At 39.3% G+C, this 21,834-nt stretch overlaps 1 protein-coding gene and 1 pseudogene across 1 annotated transcript; one reads left to right on the plus strand and one right to left on the minus strand.

Moving 5' to 3' along the window:
• The first annotated feature begins 4,192 nt into the window (after nucleotides 1-4,192).
• Nucleotides 4,193-4,750, plus strand: LOC18014796 (F-box/kelch-repeat protein At4g38940). Its single transcript, XM_006396989.1, has one exon. It carries the CDS (start codon nucleotides 4,193-4,195, stop codon nucleotides 4,748-4,750), a length of 558 nt encoding a protein of 185 aa, XP_006397052.1.
• Nucleotides 4,751-5,163: 413 nt separating this feature from the next.
• On the minus strand, nucleotides 5,164-20,373 carry LOC112085320 (annotated as a pseudogene).
• Nucleotides 20,374-21,834: the final 1,461 nt, after the last annotated feature.

The raw sequence follows: 21,834 nt of genomic DNA on the forward strand, positions 1-21,834 counted from the left end.
CTATTTTGGTTATGTGCATATAAGGTTAATGCAATAAATTTAGAATACTATTTGGTTTAGAGTTTGTTTCATCACTTTGTATTGTTTATTTATAAGGTTAATCTCGGTAAAGTAGGTCCACAAGTAGGAGATTGTTGGAGATGTGTGAACCAAATATGAAATTTATGGATTAAGAACTATAATTTTGGTTTAGTCCAATAAGGTATGATCGTTTTTGGTTTCACGATTGGATTTGGGTATTAGATTATAAATTATGAACATAGAGGTTATATGCATAGAGACTAATTCAGATGTCATTTATATTCTATGATTGATGAATTAAATGACAATATTTATGGGATCAGTTAAGTGACGGTTTCCGGAATGGTTATGGTCCCTAGCTCATGAATTATTAAAGGTATATATATATATTTAGTTTAATATATATCATGAAGTGAGGAAATATATAAGATAGATATATTAAACTAAATATATATATATATACCATTAATAATTCATGAGCTAGAGACCATAACCATGATGTGTAAGTAAAACTTGATGAGCAAGCTAAGGAAACTTTGGCTCAAAGCTAAAAAAAATTTGGCTCTAAGCTAAAGAAACTTTGGCTCCAAGATAAAGAAAAACTTAGAGAAAGTTTGTGCTCTTGCTCTCTTATAAATAGATGCATTTAGCTCCATCTAAAAAAAAAAAGCTTTGGTCATTTTGATTTTGACAGAAGATACAAATTTATTCCCTCTTTTAAAGTATACTTCTCTCTATTCTCTACACAAGCACCCATCTCTTGGTAAGAATAATTTGGATATATAGAGCTAGAAGACAATCTACCAATAATCTTCTTGTAAGAAGAGTTCAAGTAAGTTTTCTAACTTCTTAAAGTGTTATGCAAGTATATCCACATAGTAGATCTTGGGCTAAAGGAATTATAAGGTTTAAATTCCTATCAAGTTTCCAACAACTAATAGTTTTTCCACCAGGGAGTGAAAGCAAGAACGGTTCAAAATTTGATCTGAGTAGTAAAATAAGCTGATAGTACTTTTGGGACATCTCGAAAGGATATGAAGAGAGAAGCAGAAATGTTTTTCAACAACTTTCTATCCCCATAAGCTGTCTGATTATACCTCATTTTGGATTATACTCTTCAGGAATTTCTGGGATTCGAGCATAGTTAGGATGATGGTCACATTTTGTGTAATGAAGATACAGAGGAGATAAGAAAGGTCTTATTTGCAATGCCAGGGAATAAAGACCCAGAGCTTGATGGTTAATTTACCGAGTTCTTCAAAGAATCATGGCCGGTGGTTGGAAATAATGTGTTTGTAGCAATCAAGTCGTTCTTCAAGAAACGGTTCCTTCCAAAAAGGATTAATTCCACCATTAATCTTTCATTACTCCAAGGAAAACAGAGGTAAAAGAGATGAAGGAATATCGTCCAATATCCTGTTGCAATGTGTTGTATAAGCTGATCTCTAAGATCTTGGCTACCAATTCCCCAAGTTTGTAGCTCCAAATCAATCATCACTTGTCTAGGGCTGACTGCTGATGGAGAATGTTCTACTCGCGTGAGAACTGGTCAAGAACTACCACAAATTAAAGCCTCCATAATCCATATCATCTCGCTTTGCAGTAAAAATTGACATCTACAATGCTTTTAACTCTCTCCAATGGACATGCTTGCTTTCCATGGTATCAGCTCTGAATCTGCCTGAGAGATTCATACACTGGGTTAAACTTTGTCTCACCACAGCCACAGCATCTTTTTCGGTTCAGGTGAATGAGAGCAAGCCAGTTTTTTCCAAAGTGAATGTGGGCTCCGTTAAGGCTGTTCTTTATCTTCATATCTCTTTGTGATCTGTATGCATGTCCTCTCAAAAATGCTTGACAAGGCAGCCTTGGAATGGAGGATAAGATATCACCCATACTGTCAAAACATCAAGCTTACTCACCTCTGTTTTGCGGACGATTTGTTAGGTTTTGCGGATGGAAAAAGAAGATCAATTGATGAGGGCATTCTTAAGGTATTCAAAAAGTTCGCAGAAGACTTGGGGTTAAACATAAGCTTGGAAAAGTCCAATTTTATATGGCTGGGGTTACGGTGTCACATCAAGAGGATATCCTCAATCAATTTCCTTTTGATTCAGGCACATTATCATTTAGATACCTTGGACTCCCTTTACTCACGAAGAGGATGAATACACACGACTACACCCCCTTTCACACTCTACAAAATCAGTTTGTTTCTTATGAATGTCAAGCAAATATGCTTGTAAAAATAAAACAAACTTTCTGAAACTAAACGTTTTTTTTTTTTGTCAACTCGTACCATAGATTTTAGGCTTTTTGTTTTTGGCTTTTAAGAGCATCAACAGCGTCTTTAAGCAGGTTTTTTAGGTACTTTTTTAAAAATAAAAAAATAAAAAAATTACTAAATGCTAAAGACGTTTCTTAAATAGAAAATGTAAGATACGTCTTTTATGTTTTTTATGTGCCAAGTGTCAGTGTTTGATTGGAGAGATTAACTGAAAAGAATTTTTTTTTATTTCTCTCTGCTTTCTTCTGCTTCTCCTTTCTCCTTCTTCGACCAAAAGTTCTCTCCATTGCACTTCTAAAAATTTCAGATTTTTAAATTTCAGATTTTTAAATTGGGTCCTTGTTCATGATGTTTGCATGAATTGGTTAATATGGTCTAACCTGTCTGTTCCAAGCTATAGATACTTGAGACAAGTGGTGATAAAAGGCTAACAACTAATTTGCTCCTCGGAGTTTGTGGTTGGCAAAAGCTAATTAAGAAAACCCCACTTTGGCTCTTAGTTTGGAGGGCAATGCGTGACGCAGGGTTAGATCGACGCCACATTGTTGACTCTTAAAGGGTGATCCAGCAGAGCTTTCATACCACTACATGGCCGGATTACGATTGAACCATTAATTTTTTATAAAAAAATAAAAATATGAACCGAATCGTATGACCATCCCATGACCATGCCTACTCATATATCAGTTCACTTGGGAAAGAAACCATTCCTTATTCATTCCATTATCCGCTTAACTAGCATGCCACAGACTTTTAGCAATTATTAAAGTGTTTCAAAGTCTGTTTCACTGCTTTAAACAAGAACTTTTGTTTATGAGCATAAGTGAAATAATGTACAAGCTCATAATTAAACATAGAGAGAGAATAAAAGGGGTTTTATAAAGAGTTGAACGAATGCTTAAATAGTCTCTCTCAGTCCCTTCTGCTAGCCCCTTGTAGCATGTATTGGGCACGTACTAACCGCCCGCTATGGTTGCTACAGGTGTTCCATGACCATTAACGGCTCACGGGGAAATGAAGCCTAGTGATTCTGTGGAGCTGAAGCTTTCGTGCTCTGCAAGAAACCCATTGATGAAATACTTGGCTCCTATGAGCTTTTTTTTCTCTCCTGATTTCCAATGGCTCGGCACCAAGCTTACGTTAGGAAGCTCGGCGATAGATCTATTGTTTTCTTCTAAAGATGTATGCTATATTTGTAGATTTTAGGTGGACATGGTGTCAGATTCAGAGACCTCTTTCTTTGGTTAATTAATCATTAAAATTTATTAATAATAGAACTTGTTTATAAATGGTTTATAACAGAGCAAAATATATATATATATATATATATCAATCGTTGTTTTATTTTTCCTTGGGCTTAGAATGTTGGTTTAGCCTTTCTTATAATAAAGTTAGTTAAACTTCCCAATTACTGTATTCATATTTCCTTTTCTCAAAAAAAAACGGGAGAGATTAGCTGTTATTGAAAAACCTAGTCGATAGAGAGAGAGCTAGGTCACACAACTTAAAAACCAAAGTTGGAGAAGATCAAGATTGGATTCAACCGGAGCTATAAATCAGGAATTACGGAAAGATTTTTGGTTTCCTCTCTAAGCTCCGTGATTCCTCATTTGAGGCCGAAAACCCTATTAGATTTCGCAACCACTGTTTCGATTATGTCACTTCCATATGACCTCATAGTGGACATTGTGGCACGTGTGCCGAGATGCTATCATCCGATTATCTCTCTCGTTTCCAAGAGTTTCCAATCACTAGTTGCGTCGCCTGAGCTATACGAGAGACGATCCTCCTTAGGCTGTAACGAACAATGTCTATATGCTGTCTTCTTTAGCTCAAAAACATGTGAATATCGTTTGTGTATACATTATCTGTTCGGAGGGAGTCATGGTCTTGGATACAGAAACTCAAATGTGGACGCCTGAGATAAAAAAGCCTGACTTGGAGCTAGACTATTTGTGGACTGATTCTGTGGTGATGAAGGGTAAGATTTATAAGAGAAATGGAGAGAATAGCTTTGTTTATGAGCCAAAAGAAAGTACACTGGAATTGGAGGAGGTGCTGAATTCTAAGAAATGGAAGAATGCGTGTGTCGTTGATGATGTATTGTACTATTACGATGATAGCAAGAAAAAGTTAAGAGCGTATGATCCAAAGCAGAGATGTTGGAGAGTTGTGAAAGGTGTGGAAGAATTGAAGAATAAGATGACTGATCATTGGTGGGGCTGGTGGCCGAAGATGGTGAGTTACGGTGGGAAATTGGCTATGATCTTTGAGAAATATCATGATGCCCAGAAGGTAACGGTGGATATTTGGTGTGCGGAGATTGCTTTGGAAAGATGCCAAGAAGGAAAGATTTGGGGCAAAGTAAAGTGGTGTGGTATTGTGATGGAGGAGAAGCGTTGTTGTTCTCGCATTGTGAAATGCTTAGCTGTTATGGTTTGATGCAAACAAGTTTTCACCCAACTCCTTTCTTAGATTAGTGGTGTTTTTTTTTGCTATCCTAGCTAGAACTCATTTTCGTGGTTGAACTGAAATTTGTTACTTTTCAATTATAACATTTGAATTTGAGTGCTTTGTTAAAATTCCATAAAATGTTTGGGAATGAATTTCTTTGTGCATGAACCATTCAAAGGACAAGGTCGAGACTCGAGAGGTTTCTATGTCCCAATCTCTTATGATACTTGGTGAAATAGTTCAATACATACAAATATTAGAGTATAAGTACAATCTCACGACGAGTTAAACAAAAAAGGTGCACGAATGGTTAGTTTTTTTTTTGTTTTCAATTCTCATCGTAGTAGAAGGGCAGAATTAGCGTTCTCACGGATAAAGGAATAGTGACATTATGCACAGAGTCACTCCAAGTCAAGCTTCCAAAAAAGTAGCCTGTATTGATTTTGTGTGTGTTCATAGTCAAACGGATCAGCTAGCTTCCGAAGTGACCCTTCTGCAAAAATCTGCTCTCCAAATGGATATGTTCTCCAAGCTGCAGAGTAATCAAATAAACTTATCAAGATCATTATGTTCTCGTGGAGCTTCTTCTTTTTTTTTTGTGTGTGTGTGAAGAAGATAAGAACCTGTAGTGACAATAGCTGATCTAAAGGTAGCAGGAGACCAATCAGGGTGCAAAGTTTTGAAAAGTGCAATAACTCCTGAAATGGTGGAGTCGCCATTCATGTTCCCGACAAGAAAATGAATCCACGGTCGTTTAATGTGGTATTGGTGGTTGTAGCAACCAATATGCTAAGTCCTGGTGCTGCTATATCCGGCTGCATTATATAATTGATAACTTCTGAAGCAAGAATCTATTATATAATTAGAGAGAGAATTTACTCTCCATCTATGATATCCACATCAGCAAAAAGAATTAAAAGTAAATTTAATGACTCAATTAATTATAATACTTTGAATAACTATTTTTTATTGAAAAAAAAGAAAACATTAATACTAAAACTAAAATTAATAATTTAATTAATTCACATACTATTTATAAATTATCTTTCAAAAAGAGTAATAGTAAAAACTAAAAAAAAAAATTAGAGAAAACAACAACGATAAAAAAAATCCAAAAATGATGAAAAAAATTATAGAAAAAATAGGAGAAAAATCAAAACATAAATAAGATGACACAAATGAAGACGTGCATACACCATATAATATAAATAAAAATAAGAGACAACAAAATCAGAAAAAACTGAAAAAAAAAACCCAAAAAATAATGAAGAATGAGAGGTAGAAGACGAAGATGATGAAGAGAAAGATAAAAAAAATTAAAAAGATAAAGAATAAAAGAAGAAGAACATGAATCTGATGAATAAGAATTTTGGAAAATACAAAGACAAAAACGTTTAAGATGAGAAAGAAAATCGGAAGATGAAGATAACAAATTATGAAAATATAAAGATAAGAAAGAGTCTAATAAAATCAAGAAATATAAGAAAAAAAAATATGATGAATTAGTTGTTCAACGATTTGAAATACTAACTGTTTAAAGATGAAATACTGTGCAATGCACGGGATATTAATCTAGTATATATAATAGCTAGGTCTGAAATTAAAAAAGAACATGTAAGTAAGTATTCTCATATACTTTGAGTATCGCAGCTGAAATCGGAATGGCCCTCTTGATGAGAAAGTTGCCACCTTTGTACCAACTGGTTGTCCGATGAGTGTTCTAGAAGATTGTATCTTCACAATAGGCAATCTACAAACCACAAATCTAGCTAAAGAAATCAAATCTTGCTTAATTTCTTACTATTTTAAGTGGTGAAGATCTAAATTTTCATACCCACTAGAACGTATGTAGAGGAGTATATCAGTTCCGAGCTCGTAATCGACAGAATCACAAGGGAAATCATCTAGACATGGTCGTAGAATGCTGCCTGGTTGTCCTGCGATGATTACGCCCAGACCACCGGCTTGCTTCACATAACGTGCAGCTCTCGATACAGCAGTATCGTAAGGTGATGTTGTGAAACATGTAGAAAAGAAGATGTTTTATTCTTTATGTGTGTACGTAATACAATGTCTACAACTCATATATGTAGGAGCCGAAAAGGCTAAATAATGGAAAGCAATATACACAAATATACGAGAATATGTAACTAAGGAAAGAATCGTAATATGTAATATTGAGCCAACGGTCTTCTTCTTCTTGCTTACACTCCCCCTCAAGTTGGTATGTAGGGATCCTTCATACCCAACTTGCAAACAACTTCATGGAACAACCTGCTATCAACTCCTTTTGTTAATATATCAGCAAGTTGTTCATTGGACCTGACAAATGGAAAACATATGATACCAGAGTCCAACTTCTCTCTTATGAAATTCCTGTCAACTTCTACGTGTTTGGTTCTATCATGTTGAACCGGATTGTGAGCAATGCTGATGGCAGCCTCATTATCACAAAACAGCTTCATTTTCTCTTCATGGTTAAAACCGATCTCAGTGAGAAGTCTTCTCAGCCACAAAAGTTCCCTCAGACCTTTATTCATCCCTCTAAACTCAGCTTCAGTGCTAGATAATGAAACTACTTTTTGCTTCTTACTCTTCCAGCTCACAAGATTCCCACCAACAAATGTTAGATATCCTGCTGTTGATTTCCTATCATTGTAGTCCGCTGCCCAATTTGCATCTGTATAACCATGAATTTTCAAGTGCTGATTCTTTGTGAACATGATTCCTTTACCCGGAGATCCCTTCAAGTATCGTAATATTCGGTAAGCTGCATTCATGTGGTCTTCACTTGGATTGTGCATGAATTGACTCACTACACTCACAGCATAAGCGATATCGGGTCTTGTGTTAGACAAATAAATAAGTTTCCCCACGAGCCTCTGATATCTTCTTTTATTAGTTGGCTTCTGGTCCTTATAAATGCCAAGTCTGTGATTCTGAACTATCGGTGTTTCAGCTGGCTTACAATCTAGAAGACCCACTTCCTTGAGAAGATCAAGAGTATACTTCCGTTGAGACATAAAGATTCCCTGCTTTGATCGTGCAACTTCGATGCCTAAGAAGTACTTCAAGCCTCCCAAGCTCTTCATCTCAAAATCTTCATTAAGAGCTTGCTGTAGTCTTTTAATTTCTTCCAAGTCATCTCCTGTTATTATCATATCGTCAACATAGATGATCAAAATTGTTACCTTGTTTTCTTGGAGCTTCAAAAACAAGGTGTGGTCTGCGTTGCTTTGCGTGTATCCGTATTTCTTCATGGATGAAGAGAATTTTCCAAACCATGTACGTGGAGACTGCTTGAGTCCGTACAATGCTTTCTTTAATCTGCACACCATTTTCTTCTCAGATCCTGTTGAGTAGCCTGGAGGTATATCCATGTACACTTCTTCGTCGAGTTCGCCGTGAAGAAAGGCATTTTTAACGTCCTATTGGTGTAGAGGCCAGTCTAGATTAGCTGCCATGGAGATTAAGACTCTGACCGTAGTGAGCTTTGCTACCGGAGAAAATGTTTCGTCGTAATCAATCCCATAAGACTGTGTATATCCTTTCGCCACTAAGCGTGCTTTGTACCTCTCGATCGTCCCATCGGCTTTGTATTTAATTGTGAAGATCCATCTGCACCCAACCGTTTTCTTTCCTTCTGGTAAGATACATACATCCCATGTATCACTTTTCACGCACGACTTCATCTCTTCTTCAACTGCTTGTGTCCATTCTTCACTTTCTAGTGCTTCATTTATACTTTCTGGTATGTAAGTAGATGACAAGACCTCTTCAAATCTTTTGATATTCTCGGCTTCTGGAGATATTGATGCGTAATTTGCGATTGGATACTTGGCTTTTTTGCTTGTGACATCTGGTGAATACTTGGAAGGTGGTTTTCCTCTAGTGCTCCTGTATGGTAAAACATATTTTTCATTAGAAATATTTATATTACTTAGTTGTCCACTTACCTCAGTTTGTGTGCCACCAACACATTCATTTGAATGCACGTCTTCATTGTCAACGATGTCCCTTGTTTCTTGATTTTGGTCTGCAGCCAATAACATTTCATTAGAATGGTCATCACCAGAGATAATAACTTGGTCTAATGATTCACGAATAGGTAAGCTCTCTTGAGTATCGGTTGGAATCATTTCGTTATGATTCTGGTCTTCTGCAGCTGGAGTTGGGTTCTCCGTCACGGTATTTTGGATCATTTCGTCACTATAGGTATCACATCCAAAATGTAGCCAGCTCATTGTCTCTTCACTCGATTTCTCCCCCTGTCGTGGAGTCGACGATGCGTAGAACATCTCAGATTCAAGAAAAGTAGTATCCATCATAGCATAAGTGCGTCGCGTTGAGGGATCAAAGCACCGATAGCCTTTTTGTGTAAAACCGTAACCTAGAAACAAACACCGAATAACACAGGGATCTAATTTGGTTCTTTGATGCTTGTGAAGGTGTACATACACCACACAACCAAAGACCTTAGGCGGAAGCATTAAAACAGATGGTAAGGAATGAAATTCACATAGTTTTGATAATGGAGAATTGAAAGATAGTACCCGCGACGGCATCCGGTTTATTAGATATGCTGCTGTTGTTACGGCATCTGTCCAGTGACATGATGTGACATTTGCACCAATAAGAAGAGATCGAGCTGTCTCAAGGAGATGTCTATTTTTCCGTTCGGTTACTCCGTTTTGTTGCGGGGTGTAAGGACATGAAGTCTCATGGTTGATTCCAAAGGTAGTGCAGAATTTTTGAACCTCCTTGTTCACAAATTCGGTGCCATTATCAGATCGGAGAACCTTAATCTTCTTTGAGAATTGTGTCTGTATCATTTCATGGAAAGCTTTGAACACGGTAAAAGTTTCAGATTTGTGTTTAAGCAAATATAACCATGTGAAACGAGTGGAGTCATCAACAAAGATAAGAAAATAACGGTGTCCATGTAGACTAGAAACAGGGGATGAACCCCAAATGTCAGAATGAACCAAATCAAAAGGCAAACGTGCTTTATTATAATTTAAAGAAAAACTAGAACGATGATGTTTAGCTAAAATACATGTCTTGCATTTAAGCTCTTCTAGGGAAATATCCTTGCATAAATTTGGAAATAAATATTTCATATAACTAAATGATGGATGACCTAACCGCATGTGCCATAACAAAAGTTGGTTCGTTGATGAGCCTTGGGCGGTATTGACCTGACCGTTTTGGGCATCATCAAGATAGTAAAGACCGTCCCTTTCAATACCACGCCCAATGATCTCCTTGGTAGGAATATCCTGTAAGAGACAGAAGTTAGGATACATTATGGCAGCACAGTTAAGCTCTTTTGTAAGTTGACTTATTGAAAGAAGTTTATGACGTAACGAAGGGACAAGCAACGTGTTGGACAATTTTAAATTTGGAGAAACTGCTACTATTCCTGCTGCTGTAACAGGGTATAAAATCCCATTTGCATTAGAGATAGACTTACGAATTGGCTTAGTAAAATCAGAAAGATCATTAAGTTTAAAAGTCATGTGATCAGTGGCTCCAGAATCTAAAATCCATTTGTTATTTTCTTTGTTCTCACTACTAGAGATATGGAGGTTCTCACCAAAAGAGTTGTGATGACTTGGCAAAATAAAAGAAACGATATTACCTGGGTTGTTGTTTTGATCATTTGGAGCAGTTAAAGTTAGTGGATTCTCCATTTTGTCTCCACCTTTCTCGTTAATCATGACAGCCACCGTACCGTTTGATGAAGAAGCTGAGCCTCCATTAGATCTTTTTAATCCACCTTCTCCACCTTTCTTCTTTGCTTGAAATTCAGCCCACCCTTCTGGGTGTCCATGAACTTTGAAACACGTCTCTTTGGTGTGTTTATTCCCTCCACAATGGGTACACTTGAGGCCTTCTGGTCTAGGCTTAGTGAAATTATGGCGAGGTGTGAAAGGTTGCAAATCATGGGAAGAGCTAGCCGTTTTTTGTTGAGAACCTTTTACAGCCATCACCAAACTTGAAAAGTCTTCTTTTTTTCCTCTCGTCATAACCGCTTGTCTTGTAGCCTCTCGCCGTACTTTGGCGAATGCTTCTTCTATTGTTGGAAAAGGAACACTTCTCAAGACATCGCTGCGGATCGAATCGAGGGTATCATCTAAACCTGCAAGAAAAGTATAGACCCGATCTTCCTGAACGATTTTGTTGTAGTGTTGAATATCAGCCGTACACTCCATGGGATTTGGACGACGAAAATAGATTTCACGCCACAGCCCTTGTAGCGATGTGTAAAATTGTTCCACACTTCCTCCTCCTTGTTTAAGTTGTAAGACCCGTTGACCGAGCTCATAGATCTGAGAAGTATCAGTGCCATCAGAGTAAGTATTAGCAAGGGAATCCCATACCTCTTTTGCCTTCGGGAATCTGATGAAATTTCCGATGAGAGATGGTTCCATGGAGTTTATTAACCATCCTTTCACAATCGCATTCTCAGTACGCCACTTCCGGTAAGATGGATATGTAGTTGGAGGAGGCGCCAATTCACCATTGATATATCCCAATTTGTCTTTTCCTGAGATATACATCTCGACAACTTGGGACCATAGAGCATAGTTGCTCCCATTGAGTTTAATTCCAATCGAACCACCTGTAGATTCAGAAGAGATATGAGTTAGAGATGCTTTTTGGATGACTTCATCCATTTTTGTAGTAAGATCGTTCATTAGGGTCAGGGATTGGTTTTCGGTGGGTTCCATAGAAAAGAAAAGAAAAAAAATTCAATCAGGAACAAGATCTTCCTTGCTCTGATACCATGTAGAAAAGAAGATGTTTTATTCTTTATGTGTGTACGTAATACAATGTCTACAACTCATATATGTAGGAGCCGAGAAGGCTAAATAATAGAAAGCAATATACACAAATATACGAGAATATGTAACTAAGGAAAGAATCATAATATGTAATATTGAGCCAACGGTCTTCTTCTTCTTGCTTACAAAACACAACACGATTTTCCCGCCATTGTAAGATCAGAATTGATGAGAAGACGCTCACATGCGCTGCAGTACAAGAACCATAGTGAAGTCAGAGAATTGATCTTCTTCATGTTACAAGAACCAGAGTGAATTCAAAGGATTGAATCTTCTTTTGATAAGATCAAGAATGTAATAGCTGAATAGTATTTGTATTGAATGAGAGAAATGAATCAATGTTCAATACAAGATATCGGAATTGCATCTACAGAGACGACGATCTCATCACGATCGTCGATCTAAGCTCATATCGCTTAGAAACTCATCACGATCGTGATCTAAGCTCATATCGCTTACTTTATTCTCTATTCCCGTATTTATACTAAGTAAATAAAAGAAAACCTCTGCTTCCGTCCAAGTCTTTGCTCTTTTCCTCTTTAATTTTCTTCTCCTGAGACTTGATCCTTAAGCAATTCTCCAACCTGGCCCTTCTTTCTCCCATAGTATATCTGATGATGCTTATCATCTTCATATTGCAAGATTTGGTGAACACCAAACATATTGTAACGGTCTGGGCCGCTGGGCCTGCGTTACCACCGGCACAAACAACTGTAATACCCTTTAAGACTGCGTGGAATGCACCAGTAGCTATCCCATCGCGAACATCGGTTTCCGGGAACAGAGGTTCATAGCCTAGAGAGAGAAAGAATATCAACACCATCATGAATTGCTTCGTCCATCGCTTTCAAGATGTCAGCTGCTGAACAAACATTTTTGCCTTGATCATCAAGATACCAACAAGTCTTGTACTCTGCTATATGAACATGTGGTGCACCACCTCTCAAATCCCTCCTGCTAGCCCCTTGTAGCTTATATTTGGCACGTACGAACCGCCTGCGATGGTGGCTACATGTCGTGCCATGGTCATAAACGGCTCTACGGGAAATGAAGTCTAGTGATTCTGTGGAGTTGAAGCTTTCGTTCTCCGCAAGAAACCCATTGATGAAATATTTGGCTCCTATGAGCTTTTTGTTGCAGTGAGAGGAGCTGAAATTCTCTCCTGGTTCACATCCTCCTCTCCACTGACTCGGCACCGGTCCAAACCCATTGTCGTTAAAGACTTCAGATTCTGGCCATATTCCTGCAACCACGGAGAACATTTTAGTCATAAAGACCCTAAAACAGAGCCATGGAGGAATCAATAGTAAAACAGGAAACTGTAATAATAAGAGTGATAAGAAGTGTGCAAATAAACCACTCATACCTGTGTCGATAACACCGATGTTGATTTGTTCACCCATATTTGCATCATTTAGAAGATTCTTTGGATCCATGGCAGAAACATCTAAGTAGTCCCAAGTCCGAGTTGTAGCCAGCTTGTAGAAACTATCAGGTATAACTGTAAAACCAGTAGAATGGATACACAAGCAAATACTCAGGAATTACAGTAACTATCTGCCTTTTATTAAGAATCACTTAAACAATCTTCTCAAGACTTGTTTAATCAGAATTATACAACTTTGCACCAAGCAAACTGATACTGACCAATTCCTAACTACCCAACACAACAACAGTTGTGTAACTCTAAAACCTAATCACTCACCAAGAACCCCAAACTCTCCACCGTTTTGCTTCTTGTGCTGATTTCAATATCTCTAAAACGGCTAACCCTAACCCTTAGAGCTAACCCCGTATATATACCACCACACTTGGATAAGTGGTGAATATCTACTTCCCTTAGTTGAGATCTTCACAATCTCCACAGAATCTTCTACAAGACTCCTTCTTGTACATCAAGTAATGCTCATTCATCTTCCAATCCCATCATGCCAAGTCAGCTTCTCGAAACTCTTCTTTTCCACGTCAGCTTCATGTCAGCAGCGCCAAGACTCCAAACCATGGATCTTACAATCTCCCCCTTTTTGTCTGAACATGTCACCTCAAGCAACCTTAAAGCAAATCCAAAACACAAACACACACACGACTAAATGCCAACACAGTATCTGCTTAAGATAAGACAAACTCCCGTGCATTGCATAGATATTAAGTTCTGACATCAAAAGATCAGAAAACGAAACTGACACATCACAACCATTGTTCACAAGACCATGCAAACTCCTAGAAAGAAAAGTACAAAAGACATCTAATCTCCCTACAGCATATCATCCTTAATCCTCAATCCTCATCATCGCCATCAGACGAGTACTCCCCCTGACTTCGTGACCCCGCAGGAACATCCGTGGTCTCCGTGGGTTCATATTCTCCTCCTGCTTGAGGGCATGGTCAGCACAAAAAAAATCCAATGAGGAAAGAGGACCGAGAGAATAGTGACACTTACCTTTAAGGCGAAGTTGAATCCTTTTGAGCCAGCGAGCAAGTTGGTCCAGATCGGCCTCTAATGTCGGAAGAGCGGCAGGTTCGTCATCACCAGATCCTTTACCAGCCTTCGGATCAAGAGTCATACGGGCAGGAAATCCTTGAATAGGGCGATCACCACGATGACCTGGAATAACCCGTTGGAACTGCAGCAGCTGATGGATGAGGTTTGGAAACAGAAACTTGTTGTTCATCATGTCCGGAGTGCGTGCAATCGCCAGGATTTGATCATAGACAAGTTGACCAAAGTTGAACTGATGACCCTTGATGAGAGAAGCAACCAACTTGACCCGATCTTTCACCATAGTCGTTTTGTTAGAGGTTGGAATCCAGTTTCCACAACACAACTTGTAAAGTATGCCATAGTCTGGCTGAAGATGTCGAGATGCAAACCCCTCCCATCTGTGCTTGCGCCCACCAGAGACAATGTTCACCGCCTGATCAATGTTCATTTTGTCCCATTCGCCTGAGGGTAGAGACTCATCCAAACGAAACATGTGATTAATGACATCCGGCGTGAATTCGAACATCAGGCCACGAATGTAAATGAGGTTGGTGCCAGCCCGATATTCAAGATCCGGAAGATTCGCATAGAACTCCCAGACAACATTGGGACAGTAGGGATCCACATCAAGCAAAGTATAAATCAACCCACAACGATCCAAAATCTTCCTCACTTTAAGCAACTTGAAGTCGTCCAAAGGGAGAAATTTTTGATCATGAAAAGCACGAAGACAGAGAGAGTCATATCTGTCTTTGGCAGCAGCAGAAGTGAAATTGTCTCGCTTGGGTTGGAGAGGACGAGTGAGATGTGGTTGCATGCGATCTTGCTCAAGCACAGCTTGTCGATTTGCCCGGTAGCGAGTCTCCTGGTCCAGATACGAGTGAGGTGGACCTTCGCGATCATCGACAAACTCATCGAGCATCTCCTCATCACTTGATGGAGCAAAGGGGTTGGAGAAGAGCTCCGCGGGATCTTCAAAGTAGGCAGCCGGATCGGAGGAATCGCTGAGGTTGTCTTCGTCAGAGATGACAACATGATCTTTGCCATGGCGTTTGTTGGTGTGCTTCTGCTGCTTGCGGCGACGAAGGGCAGAGGCCAATGTCTCATCGTCATCAGGTTCTCGGCGAGAGGCAGCCATTGCGGAAGCCATGAGCTTGGTCGCCTGAAGTCTGGTATGCGCGGCATGAGGAGGTGCGGAGGATAGCAGCGGCAGGAGAGATGGGTGCGTCGCACACTTTAGGGTTTAGTGGCACACAAAACGTCAGCCTGCACATATAACCAAGCGGGAAACACCAAAACAGGCCTAAACTGGGCCAAAAGTGAGATGCTGATGTACGATAAAGCCTAATAGACCCAATAACACAAAGGCAATTTAATCAAAACACAGCACAACCATAACACAGTTCAGCACAAGTGTAGCACACATAGGATTTTTGGCACAAAGGAAGGACTGAGATGCGGACCCCATGTACATTGGAAACATTGTAGACAAATGAACACCAGAACACTTCACATACTTTACAGAGCGGACAATGTGTGTAAAAGGACTAAAGTGACTGTGACTAAGGGAAAATTCCACACAAAAATGACGATCAGATCAACTTGAGTACCTCAACAGTGCAGCCAGTCCCTTAGCCAAGGTGCTTTCACACTGTTGGTCCTTGTCACAGATTCTCACAGAGTTCGTCAGTGTGAGACAGTAAATCGCACTGGATTGTCTGAGAAGTACCTTTGAGGATGAGATCAGAGTGTCTACTTCTTCTACAGACAAAGATGATCATACAGCATGGTCAATGCAGAAACTCGGTGCACTTATCCACTTCCAAGATTTTGTGTTGCATACCCTCAGCTGAGGAGCATTCACACAGACGATTCGTTCATGATCCTTATTGAATGTGTTATGTTTCTTTTAAGGAAGTGGATCGCATAAGTATTTTGTGAGTTCTGCAGACCTCATTGCCAGTTATTTGTGCTGCGTACCCTCATCTGAGGAGCATTCACACACACCCAACACGAAAATGGCTACTGTAGACACTGATCATCAGACTCTAAACTCAACCTCAGAGGCTCCTTAATCCAATCATGTCAGTGATCAGAACCAGACTTGAAATGTTGCAGCATCCCAATCCAGCCTGAGTGACAATCATGTTGGAGAGTGAGATTCTATCCCACGAACTGATGGTCGCCATGATACTCCTGAACAAAGACTGGTTCTCAAGCGTTTTAACAAAACATTGATACACACCCTAAAGTAACAGCCACTCATCGCATTGCACACAAAAGAGTTTACAGTTCACAAATACCCAACGCCTTTCTCAGATACAAGAAGGCATTGAGGTCAAGAGGTTTGGTGAAAATGTCTGCAAGTTGGTGTTCAGATGCAACATGTTTGATAATGACAAGTTTTTCCTCAACTAAGTCCCTAACAAAGTGATGCCTAATGTCCACATGTTTAGTGTGTGAGTGCTGAACTGGATTTTTGGTGAGATCAATTACACTTTTATTATCACAATGGACAAGAAAGGGATCATTATGAATACCGTAATCAGCAAGCATCTGACGCATCCATAGGAGCTGTGTGCAACAGCTCCCAAGTGCTACATATTCAGCCTCTGCTGTCGAAAGAGACACGCAGTTCTGTTTCTTGCTATGCCAGGAGATCATGTTATTCCCCAGAAAGAAGCATCCTCCTGATGTGCTCTTACGATCATCCAAACACCCTGCCCAGTCTGCGTCGCAATATCCTGCAAGATTCGTGTTCGTGTCAGAGGAATAAAAAATCCCATAATCAAGAGTACCTATCACGTATTTGATTATACGCTTGACAGCTGTGAGATGCGACTGCATTGGATTGGCTTGATACCGAGCACACAGTCCAACACTCAAACACAAATCCGGGCGACTTGCTGTGAGATAGAGCAGACTTCCGATCATGGCTCTATATAGTTTCTCGCTCACTTTCTGCCCTTCCTCATCTCGGTGCAGTTTGTTGGTTGTGCTCATGGGTGTCTTGGACACTTTGCATGTTTCCATCTCGAACCGTTTGACAAGATTTCGAGCATATGTGCTCTGTGACACAAAGATGCCATCATTGGACTGCTTCACTTGCAGACCGAGAAAGTAGTTCAACTCTCCAACCATACTCATCTGGAACTCCTTCGTCATAGTAGTCACAAATCTGTCTACCAGATTGGAATGGGTTCCACCAAAGATTATGTCATCAACATATATTTGCACAACTAACAAGTGAGATCCTTCTGTCTTGATGAATAGGGTCTTGTCCACACTACCCCGAGAGTACTCAGCCTTCACCAGAAACTCAGTTAGACGTTCATACCATGCTCTAGGCGCTTGTTTCAACCCATACAGTGCACGCTTCAGCTTGTACACATGATCTGGGAACTGAGGATCTTCAAACCCCTTTGGTTGGGACACATAAACTTCCTCTTGCAGAATGCCATTTAGAAAAGCGCTCTTCACATCCATCTGAAACAGCTTAATTCTGAGATGGCAAGCAATTCCAAACAGGAGTCTGATTGATTCTAACCGAGCCACTGGAGCAAATGTCTCATCAAAGTCGATACCCTCAATCTGTGAGTATCCTTGAGCAACCAATCTGGCCTTGTTTCTAATCACATTTCCATCTTCATCTGTCTTATTTTTGAAGATCCATTTAGTTCCAACAACATTGACCTTTGGTGGTCGTGGAACAAGATCCCAAACATCAAGACGCTCAAACTGCTCCAGTTCTTCATGACAAGCTGCCACCCAGAATTCATCCTCCAGAGCCTCAAAAACTGTGTTCGGTTCACTAAACGACAGGAAACAAGCGAATTTTGCTAGTTCCTTGAAGTCTATTTTCTTCCCTCGAGTTACTCTTCCATCATGAACGTTGCCAATTACATCGGATAGAGAGTGGTTCCAATGAACTTGAGCAGGTGGATCTACTGTGACAGACTCTCTTTCGGCCTCAGTTGGAGTTTTGTTCTCATGAGACTCCTCGTCCAGATCGATACAGTCCTCTTGGGGGTTGCTCACAGTCGACGTTTCTTCAGAACACTTTTCCTCAAGACTGTAACAATTCTTATCATCGAAGACAACATTTATCGCATCCCCAATCATCTTGGTTCTGTGATTGTAAACACGATAAGCCCTGCTATGAGTGGAGTATCCAAGAAACATCCCCACATCACTCCTTGAATCAAACTTCCCAAGGTTATCTTTATGCACACACATCCAAAGATATGGAAATAGCTGAGATTCGGTGTTCTCCCATTCCAGATTTCGTATGGTGTCATCTTGGTTCCAGGCTTCACATACACACGATTTATGATGTAACACGCTGTACTTAGAGCCTCTGCCCAGAATCTTGTGGCCACATTGTTGCCATGCATCATGGCCCTAGCCATTTCCTGCAATGTTCTGTTTTTCCTTTCAACCACTCCATTTTGCTGAGGAGTTCGAGGAGCAGAGTATTGATGTCTTATCCCCTGATTGTTGCAAAAACTTTCAAACAATTCGTTTTGAAACTCTCCTCCGTGGTCACTCCGAATCTGAATGATATTGCCCTTGTCATTCTTTAACTGAAGTGCCAGAATCCTAAAGCTTTCTGCAGCTTCGGATTTCTCTCTGAGAAACCTTACCCAGGTATATCTTGAGTAATCATCAACGAGTACAAAGATGTACCTTCTTCCTCCAATACTTTCAGTTTGAACTGGCCCCATAAGATCCATGTGCACCAACTGCAGAACCTTGGATGATCTTATCTCCGACAGAGCTTTGTGCTGCACTTTGATCTGTTTTCCTTTGTTACATGCTTCACACACTGTGTCACTCGATGCTTCAAGCTCTGGGATTCCTCTAACAGCATTAGCTTTGACCAGCCGACTCAGACCGTGTACATTCATGTGTCCCAGTCTCTTATGCCATAGATCTAGTTGAGACTCTTTTGCAGAAAGGCACCGGTCAGACGGGCTCCACATGTAACAATTGTTACCTGAGCGAACTCCAAACATAACAATGTTTCCATTCTCATCCACTGCTTGACAATCAACTCGAGTGAAGGTTACTTTGAGGCCTTCATCACATAACTGACTCACACTGATCAGATTAGCCTTCAACCCTTGTACGTAGAATACATTGAGTAGTTGTGGTTGATCTTCCTTGTCAAGATTTCCTACTCCTAGGATCTTTCCTTGACCTCCATCTCCAAAGGTAACTATCTGCCTTTTATTAAGAATCACTTAAACAATCTTCTCAAGACTTGTTTAATCAGAATTATACAACTTTGCACCAAACAAACTGATACTGACCAATTCCTAACTACCCAACACAACAACAGTTGTGTAACTCTAAAACCTAATCACTCACCAAGAACCCCAAACTCTCCACCGTTTTGCTTCTTGTGCTGATTTCAATATCTCTAAAACGGCTAACCCTAACCCTTAGAGCTAACCCCGTATATATACCACCACACTTGGATAAGTGGTGAATATCTACTTTCCTTAGTTGAGATCTTCACAATCTCCACAGAATCTTCTACAAGACTCCTTCTTGTACATCAAGTAATGCTCATTCATCTTCCAATCCCATCATGCCAAGTCAGCTTCTCGAAACTCTTCTTTTCCACGTCAGCTTCATGTCAGCAGCGCCAAGACTCCAAACCATGGATCTTACAATAACATGAACGACTTCAGGTAAATCTGTTGGCCCAAAGAGAAAACAAAATCAAATTAGCTTGTTAAGACAATCAAGATGTCTGATTCCTGAAATGCCAAGAAAATGTGAGATTAGGGCTAAATACCGGCTATTTTCTTGGCCTGGACTTGGTAAGCTTAGCTGCAAAACCAGAGAAGCCGTGTCGCAAACTGTGCACCAATGAATCATGGGCGTCCTCTTTACTGTAAACATGAATGATTAAGTAAAAGCAACAACGATGAGTATACAAATTGAGACATTATAACAATGGAGAAACTACTTTTACATACCTTCCAAGAAGTGACCATAACATCTGATGATGATGAGATTCCGTAATAAACTCGGGATCATCATTCTGTTTCTCACCCAAATACACTATATGAACCTATTGATTACCACAACATTAATCAACTTTGTTAGTGAATTGATTTCTGTTTATATCATCTGATAAAAAAAAAAGAATGAACTTCTTAACAAATTTGTAGTACCTTGCTCCTCTCAGCACCGACTCTCGCCAGGAAATTGCTATTCCCATTGAGAATTATTACCAGAGTTAGTACCACAAAAATTGAAGTTCTGTGATTCTTTATTTCAAGCAGAAAACAGAGTTCCATATTTCAATCTCAAAGACAGTAAGAGAGAGAAGATGCGTTGTCCTTGTGGACTAACATTGAGGAAGTGTTAAGCATTTATATAGATATTCCCTCTGGAGATAAGTTTGACCAAGAATGTTTCTATTTCTTGTAATTATTCTAACTTATGCTTTTTTGAATCACCTATGTGTCATCACAGTCAGAATTACAGAGCTAATAATTTAATCCCACACACAATGTCTAAGGAAGATATCAAAATCTGTGTGCTTAGTCAACTAAAATCTAGTTTATTTCAATGTATATAACAAAACACATCAGCAAAAACATCAAGATCAACGATCTACCTGACTACCTCAACAACTAATGATAAATGCAATTCAAATCTTTAGAGTTACTTGAATCTTGCAATTTTAAATAACCTAATGCGGAATTGTGAAAAGAAAATTAAAAAATCAGAACTAGAGCATTAAAAGCGATAATGTTTTTTTTCTTTGATATAAGTTTTACCCGATTCAACACTTCAATGGATATCATGAGCTCTGAAAGTGCTCGAGTCAAAAGATCATGAGATCCAAGAGATTCAACGGATTACCATGACACTGTCTATCCTGAGTTTAAAATGTTTACCTGGGTCTTAGGCCTAAATCCAGATTTCCCACACAAATGTATTTTTGTTTCCAAGGCGATCAAATCCGGTGAGGTGGTGTACTCCATACAGTGGGGATAATTATTACACGGTGGCCAATTAATTTGCGCCCCGAGAGACAGAAAGTCACCACTGTGGACGTCGAATCCACGAGGCGACTTCTTAGGACGTTTTTCAATAATATTTCATAACCGGAACTTCATCCTAATTTTAGACATTGCAATATTAACGGTGAGAGAAAGAGACGATTCGAGAAGAAGGTAACAAACCTGAGACTGAAAATTTGAAAAATATTTTTAAGAGAAGAAAAAGTAATGTCTAAATTGTAAATTACAATTTCTAAATCTTTTCGAAATTATTTATGAAACTTGGTTAATTGTTTGTAGCTACTAGTTTCATGTTTAGATGATTATCCATTAGACAATTCTTGCATAGAAAAAGCAATGAAAACGCATACGAAGAAACTTGCGAAACAATCAAATCAATCACTCTTGTTTGAATCTGATTTTTGTAACAGATTCGTAATGAGTTAATGACAAAACATAAATGACAAAATCGTTGTGGAATGTAATTAAGAAGAACTCATAGTCTCGAAGCAATGAAGTCCGTCAAACTGTGGCGCAAACCTCAGTGCCTTCTTCTCCACGGAAACCTTCTTCCTAATAACCTCCATCAGCACGTTTTGAACTCCAGAGGAGGAAGAAGCAGAGGAGCCATTAGAGGATGAACAAGCAGTAGTTTTGTTGGTCATAATCTGTGCGCAGAAGAAGTCCAACATACTAAACAACGAATTCATGATTCTAGCA

The sequence above is a fragment of the Eutrema salsugineum genome, unplaced genomic scaffold (assembly GCF_000478725.1).
Source record: "Eutrema salsugineum unplaced genomic scaffold, Eutsalg1_0 scaffold_3, whole genome shotgun sequence".
Classification (NCBI taxonomy): domain Eukaryota; kingdom Viridiplantae; phylum Streptophyta; class Magnoliopsida; order Brassicales; family Brassicaceae; genus Eutrema; species Eutrema salsugineum.

Bases quoted from the DNA above. Each gene is read 5' to 3' on its own strand.
- LOC18014796 (XM_006396989.1), top strand. From the start codon at position 4,193: ATGGTCTTGGATACAGAAACTCAAATGTGGACGCCTGAGATAAAAAAG.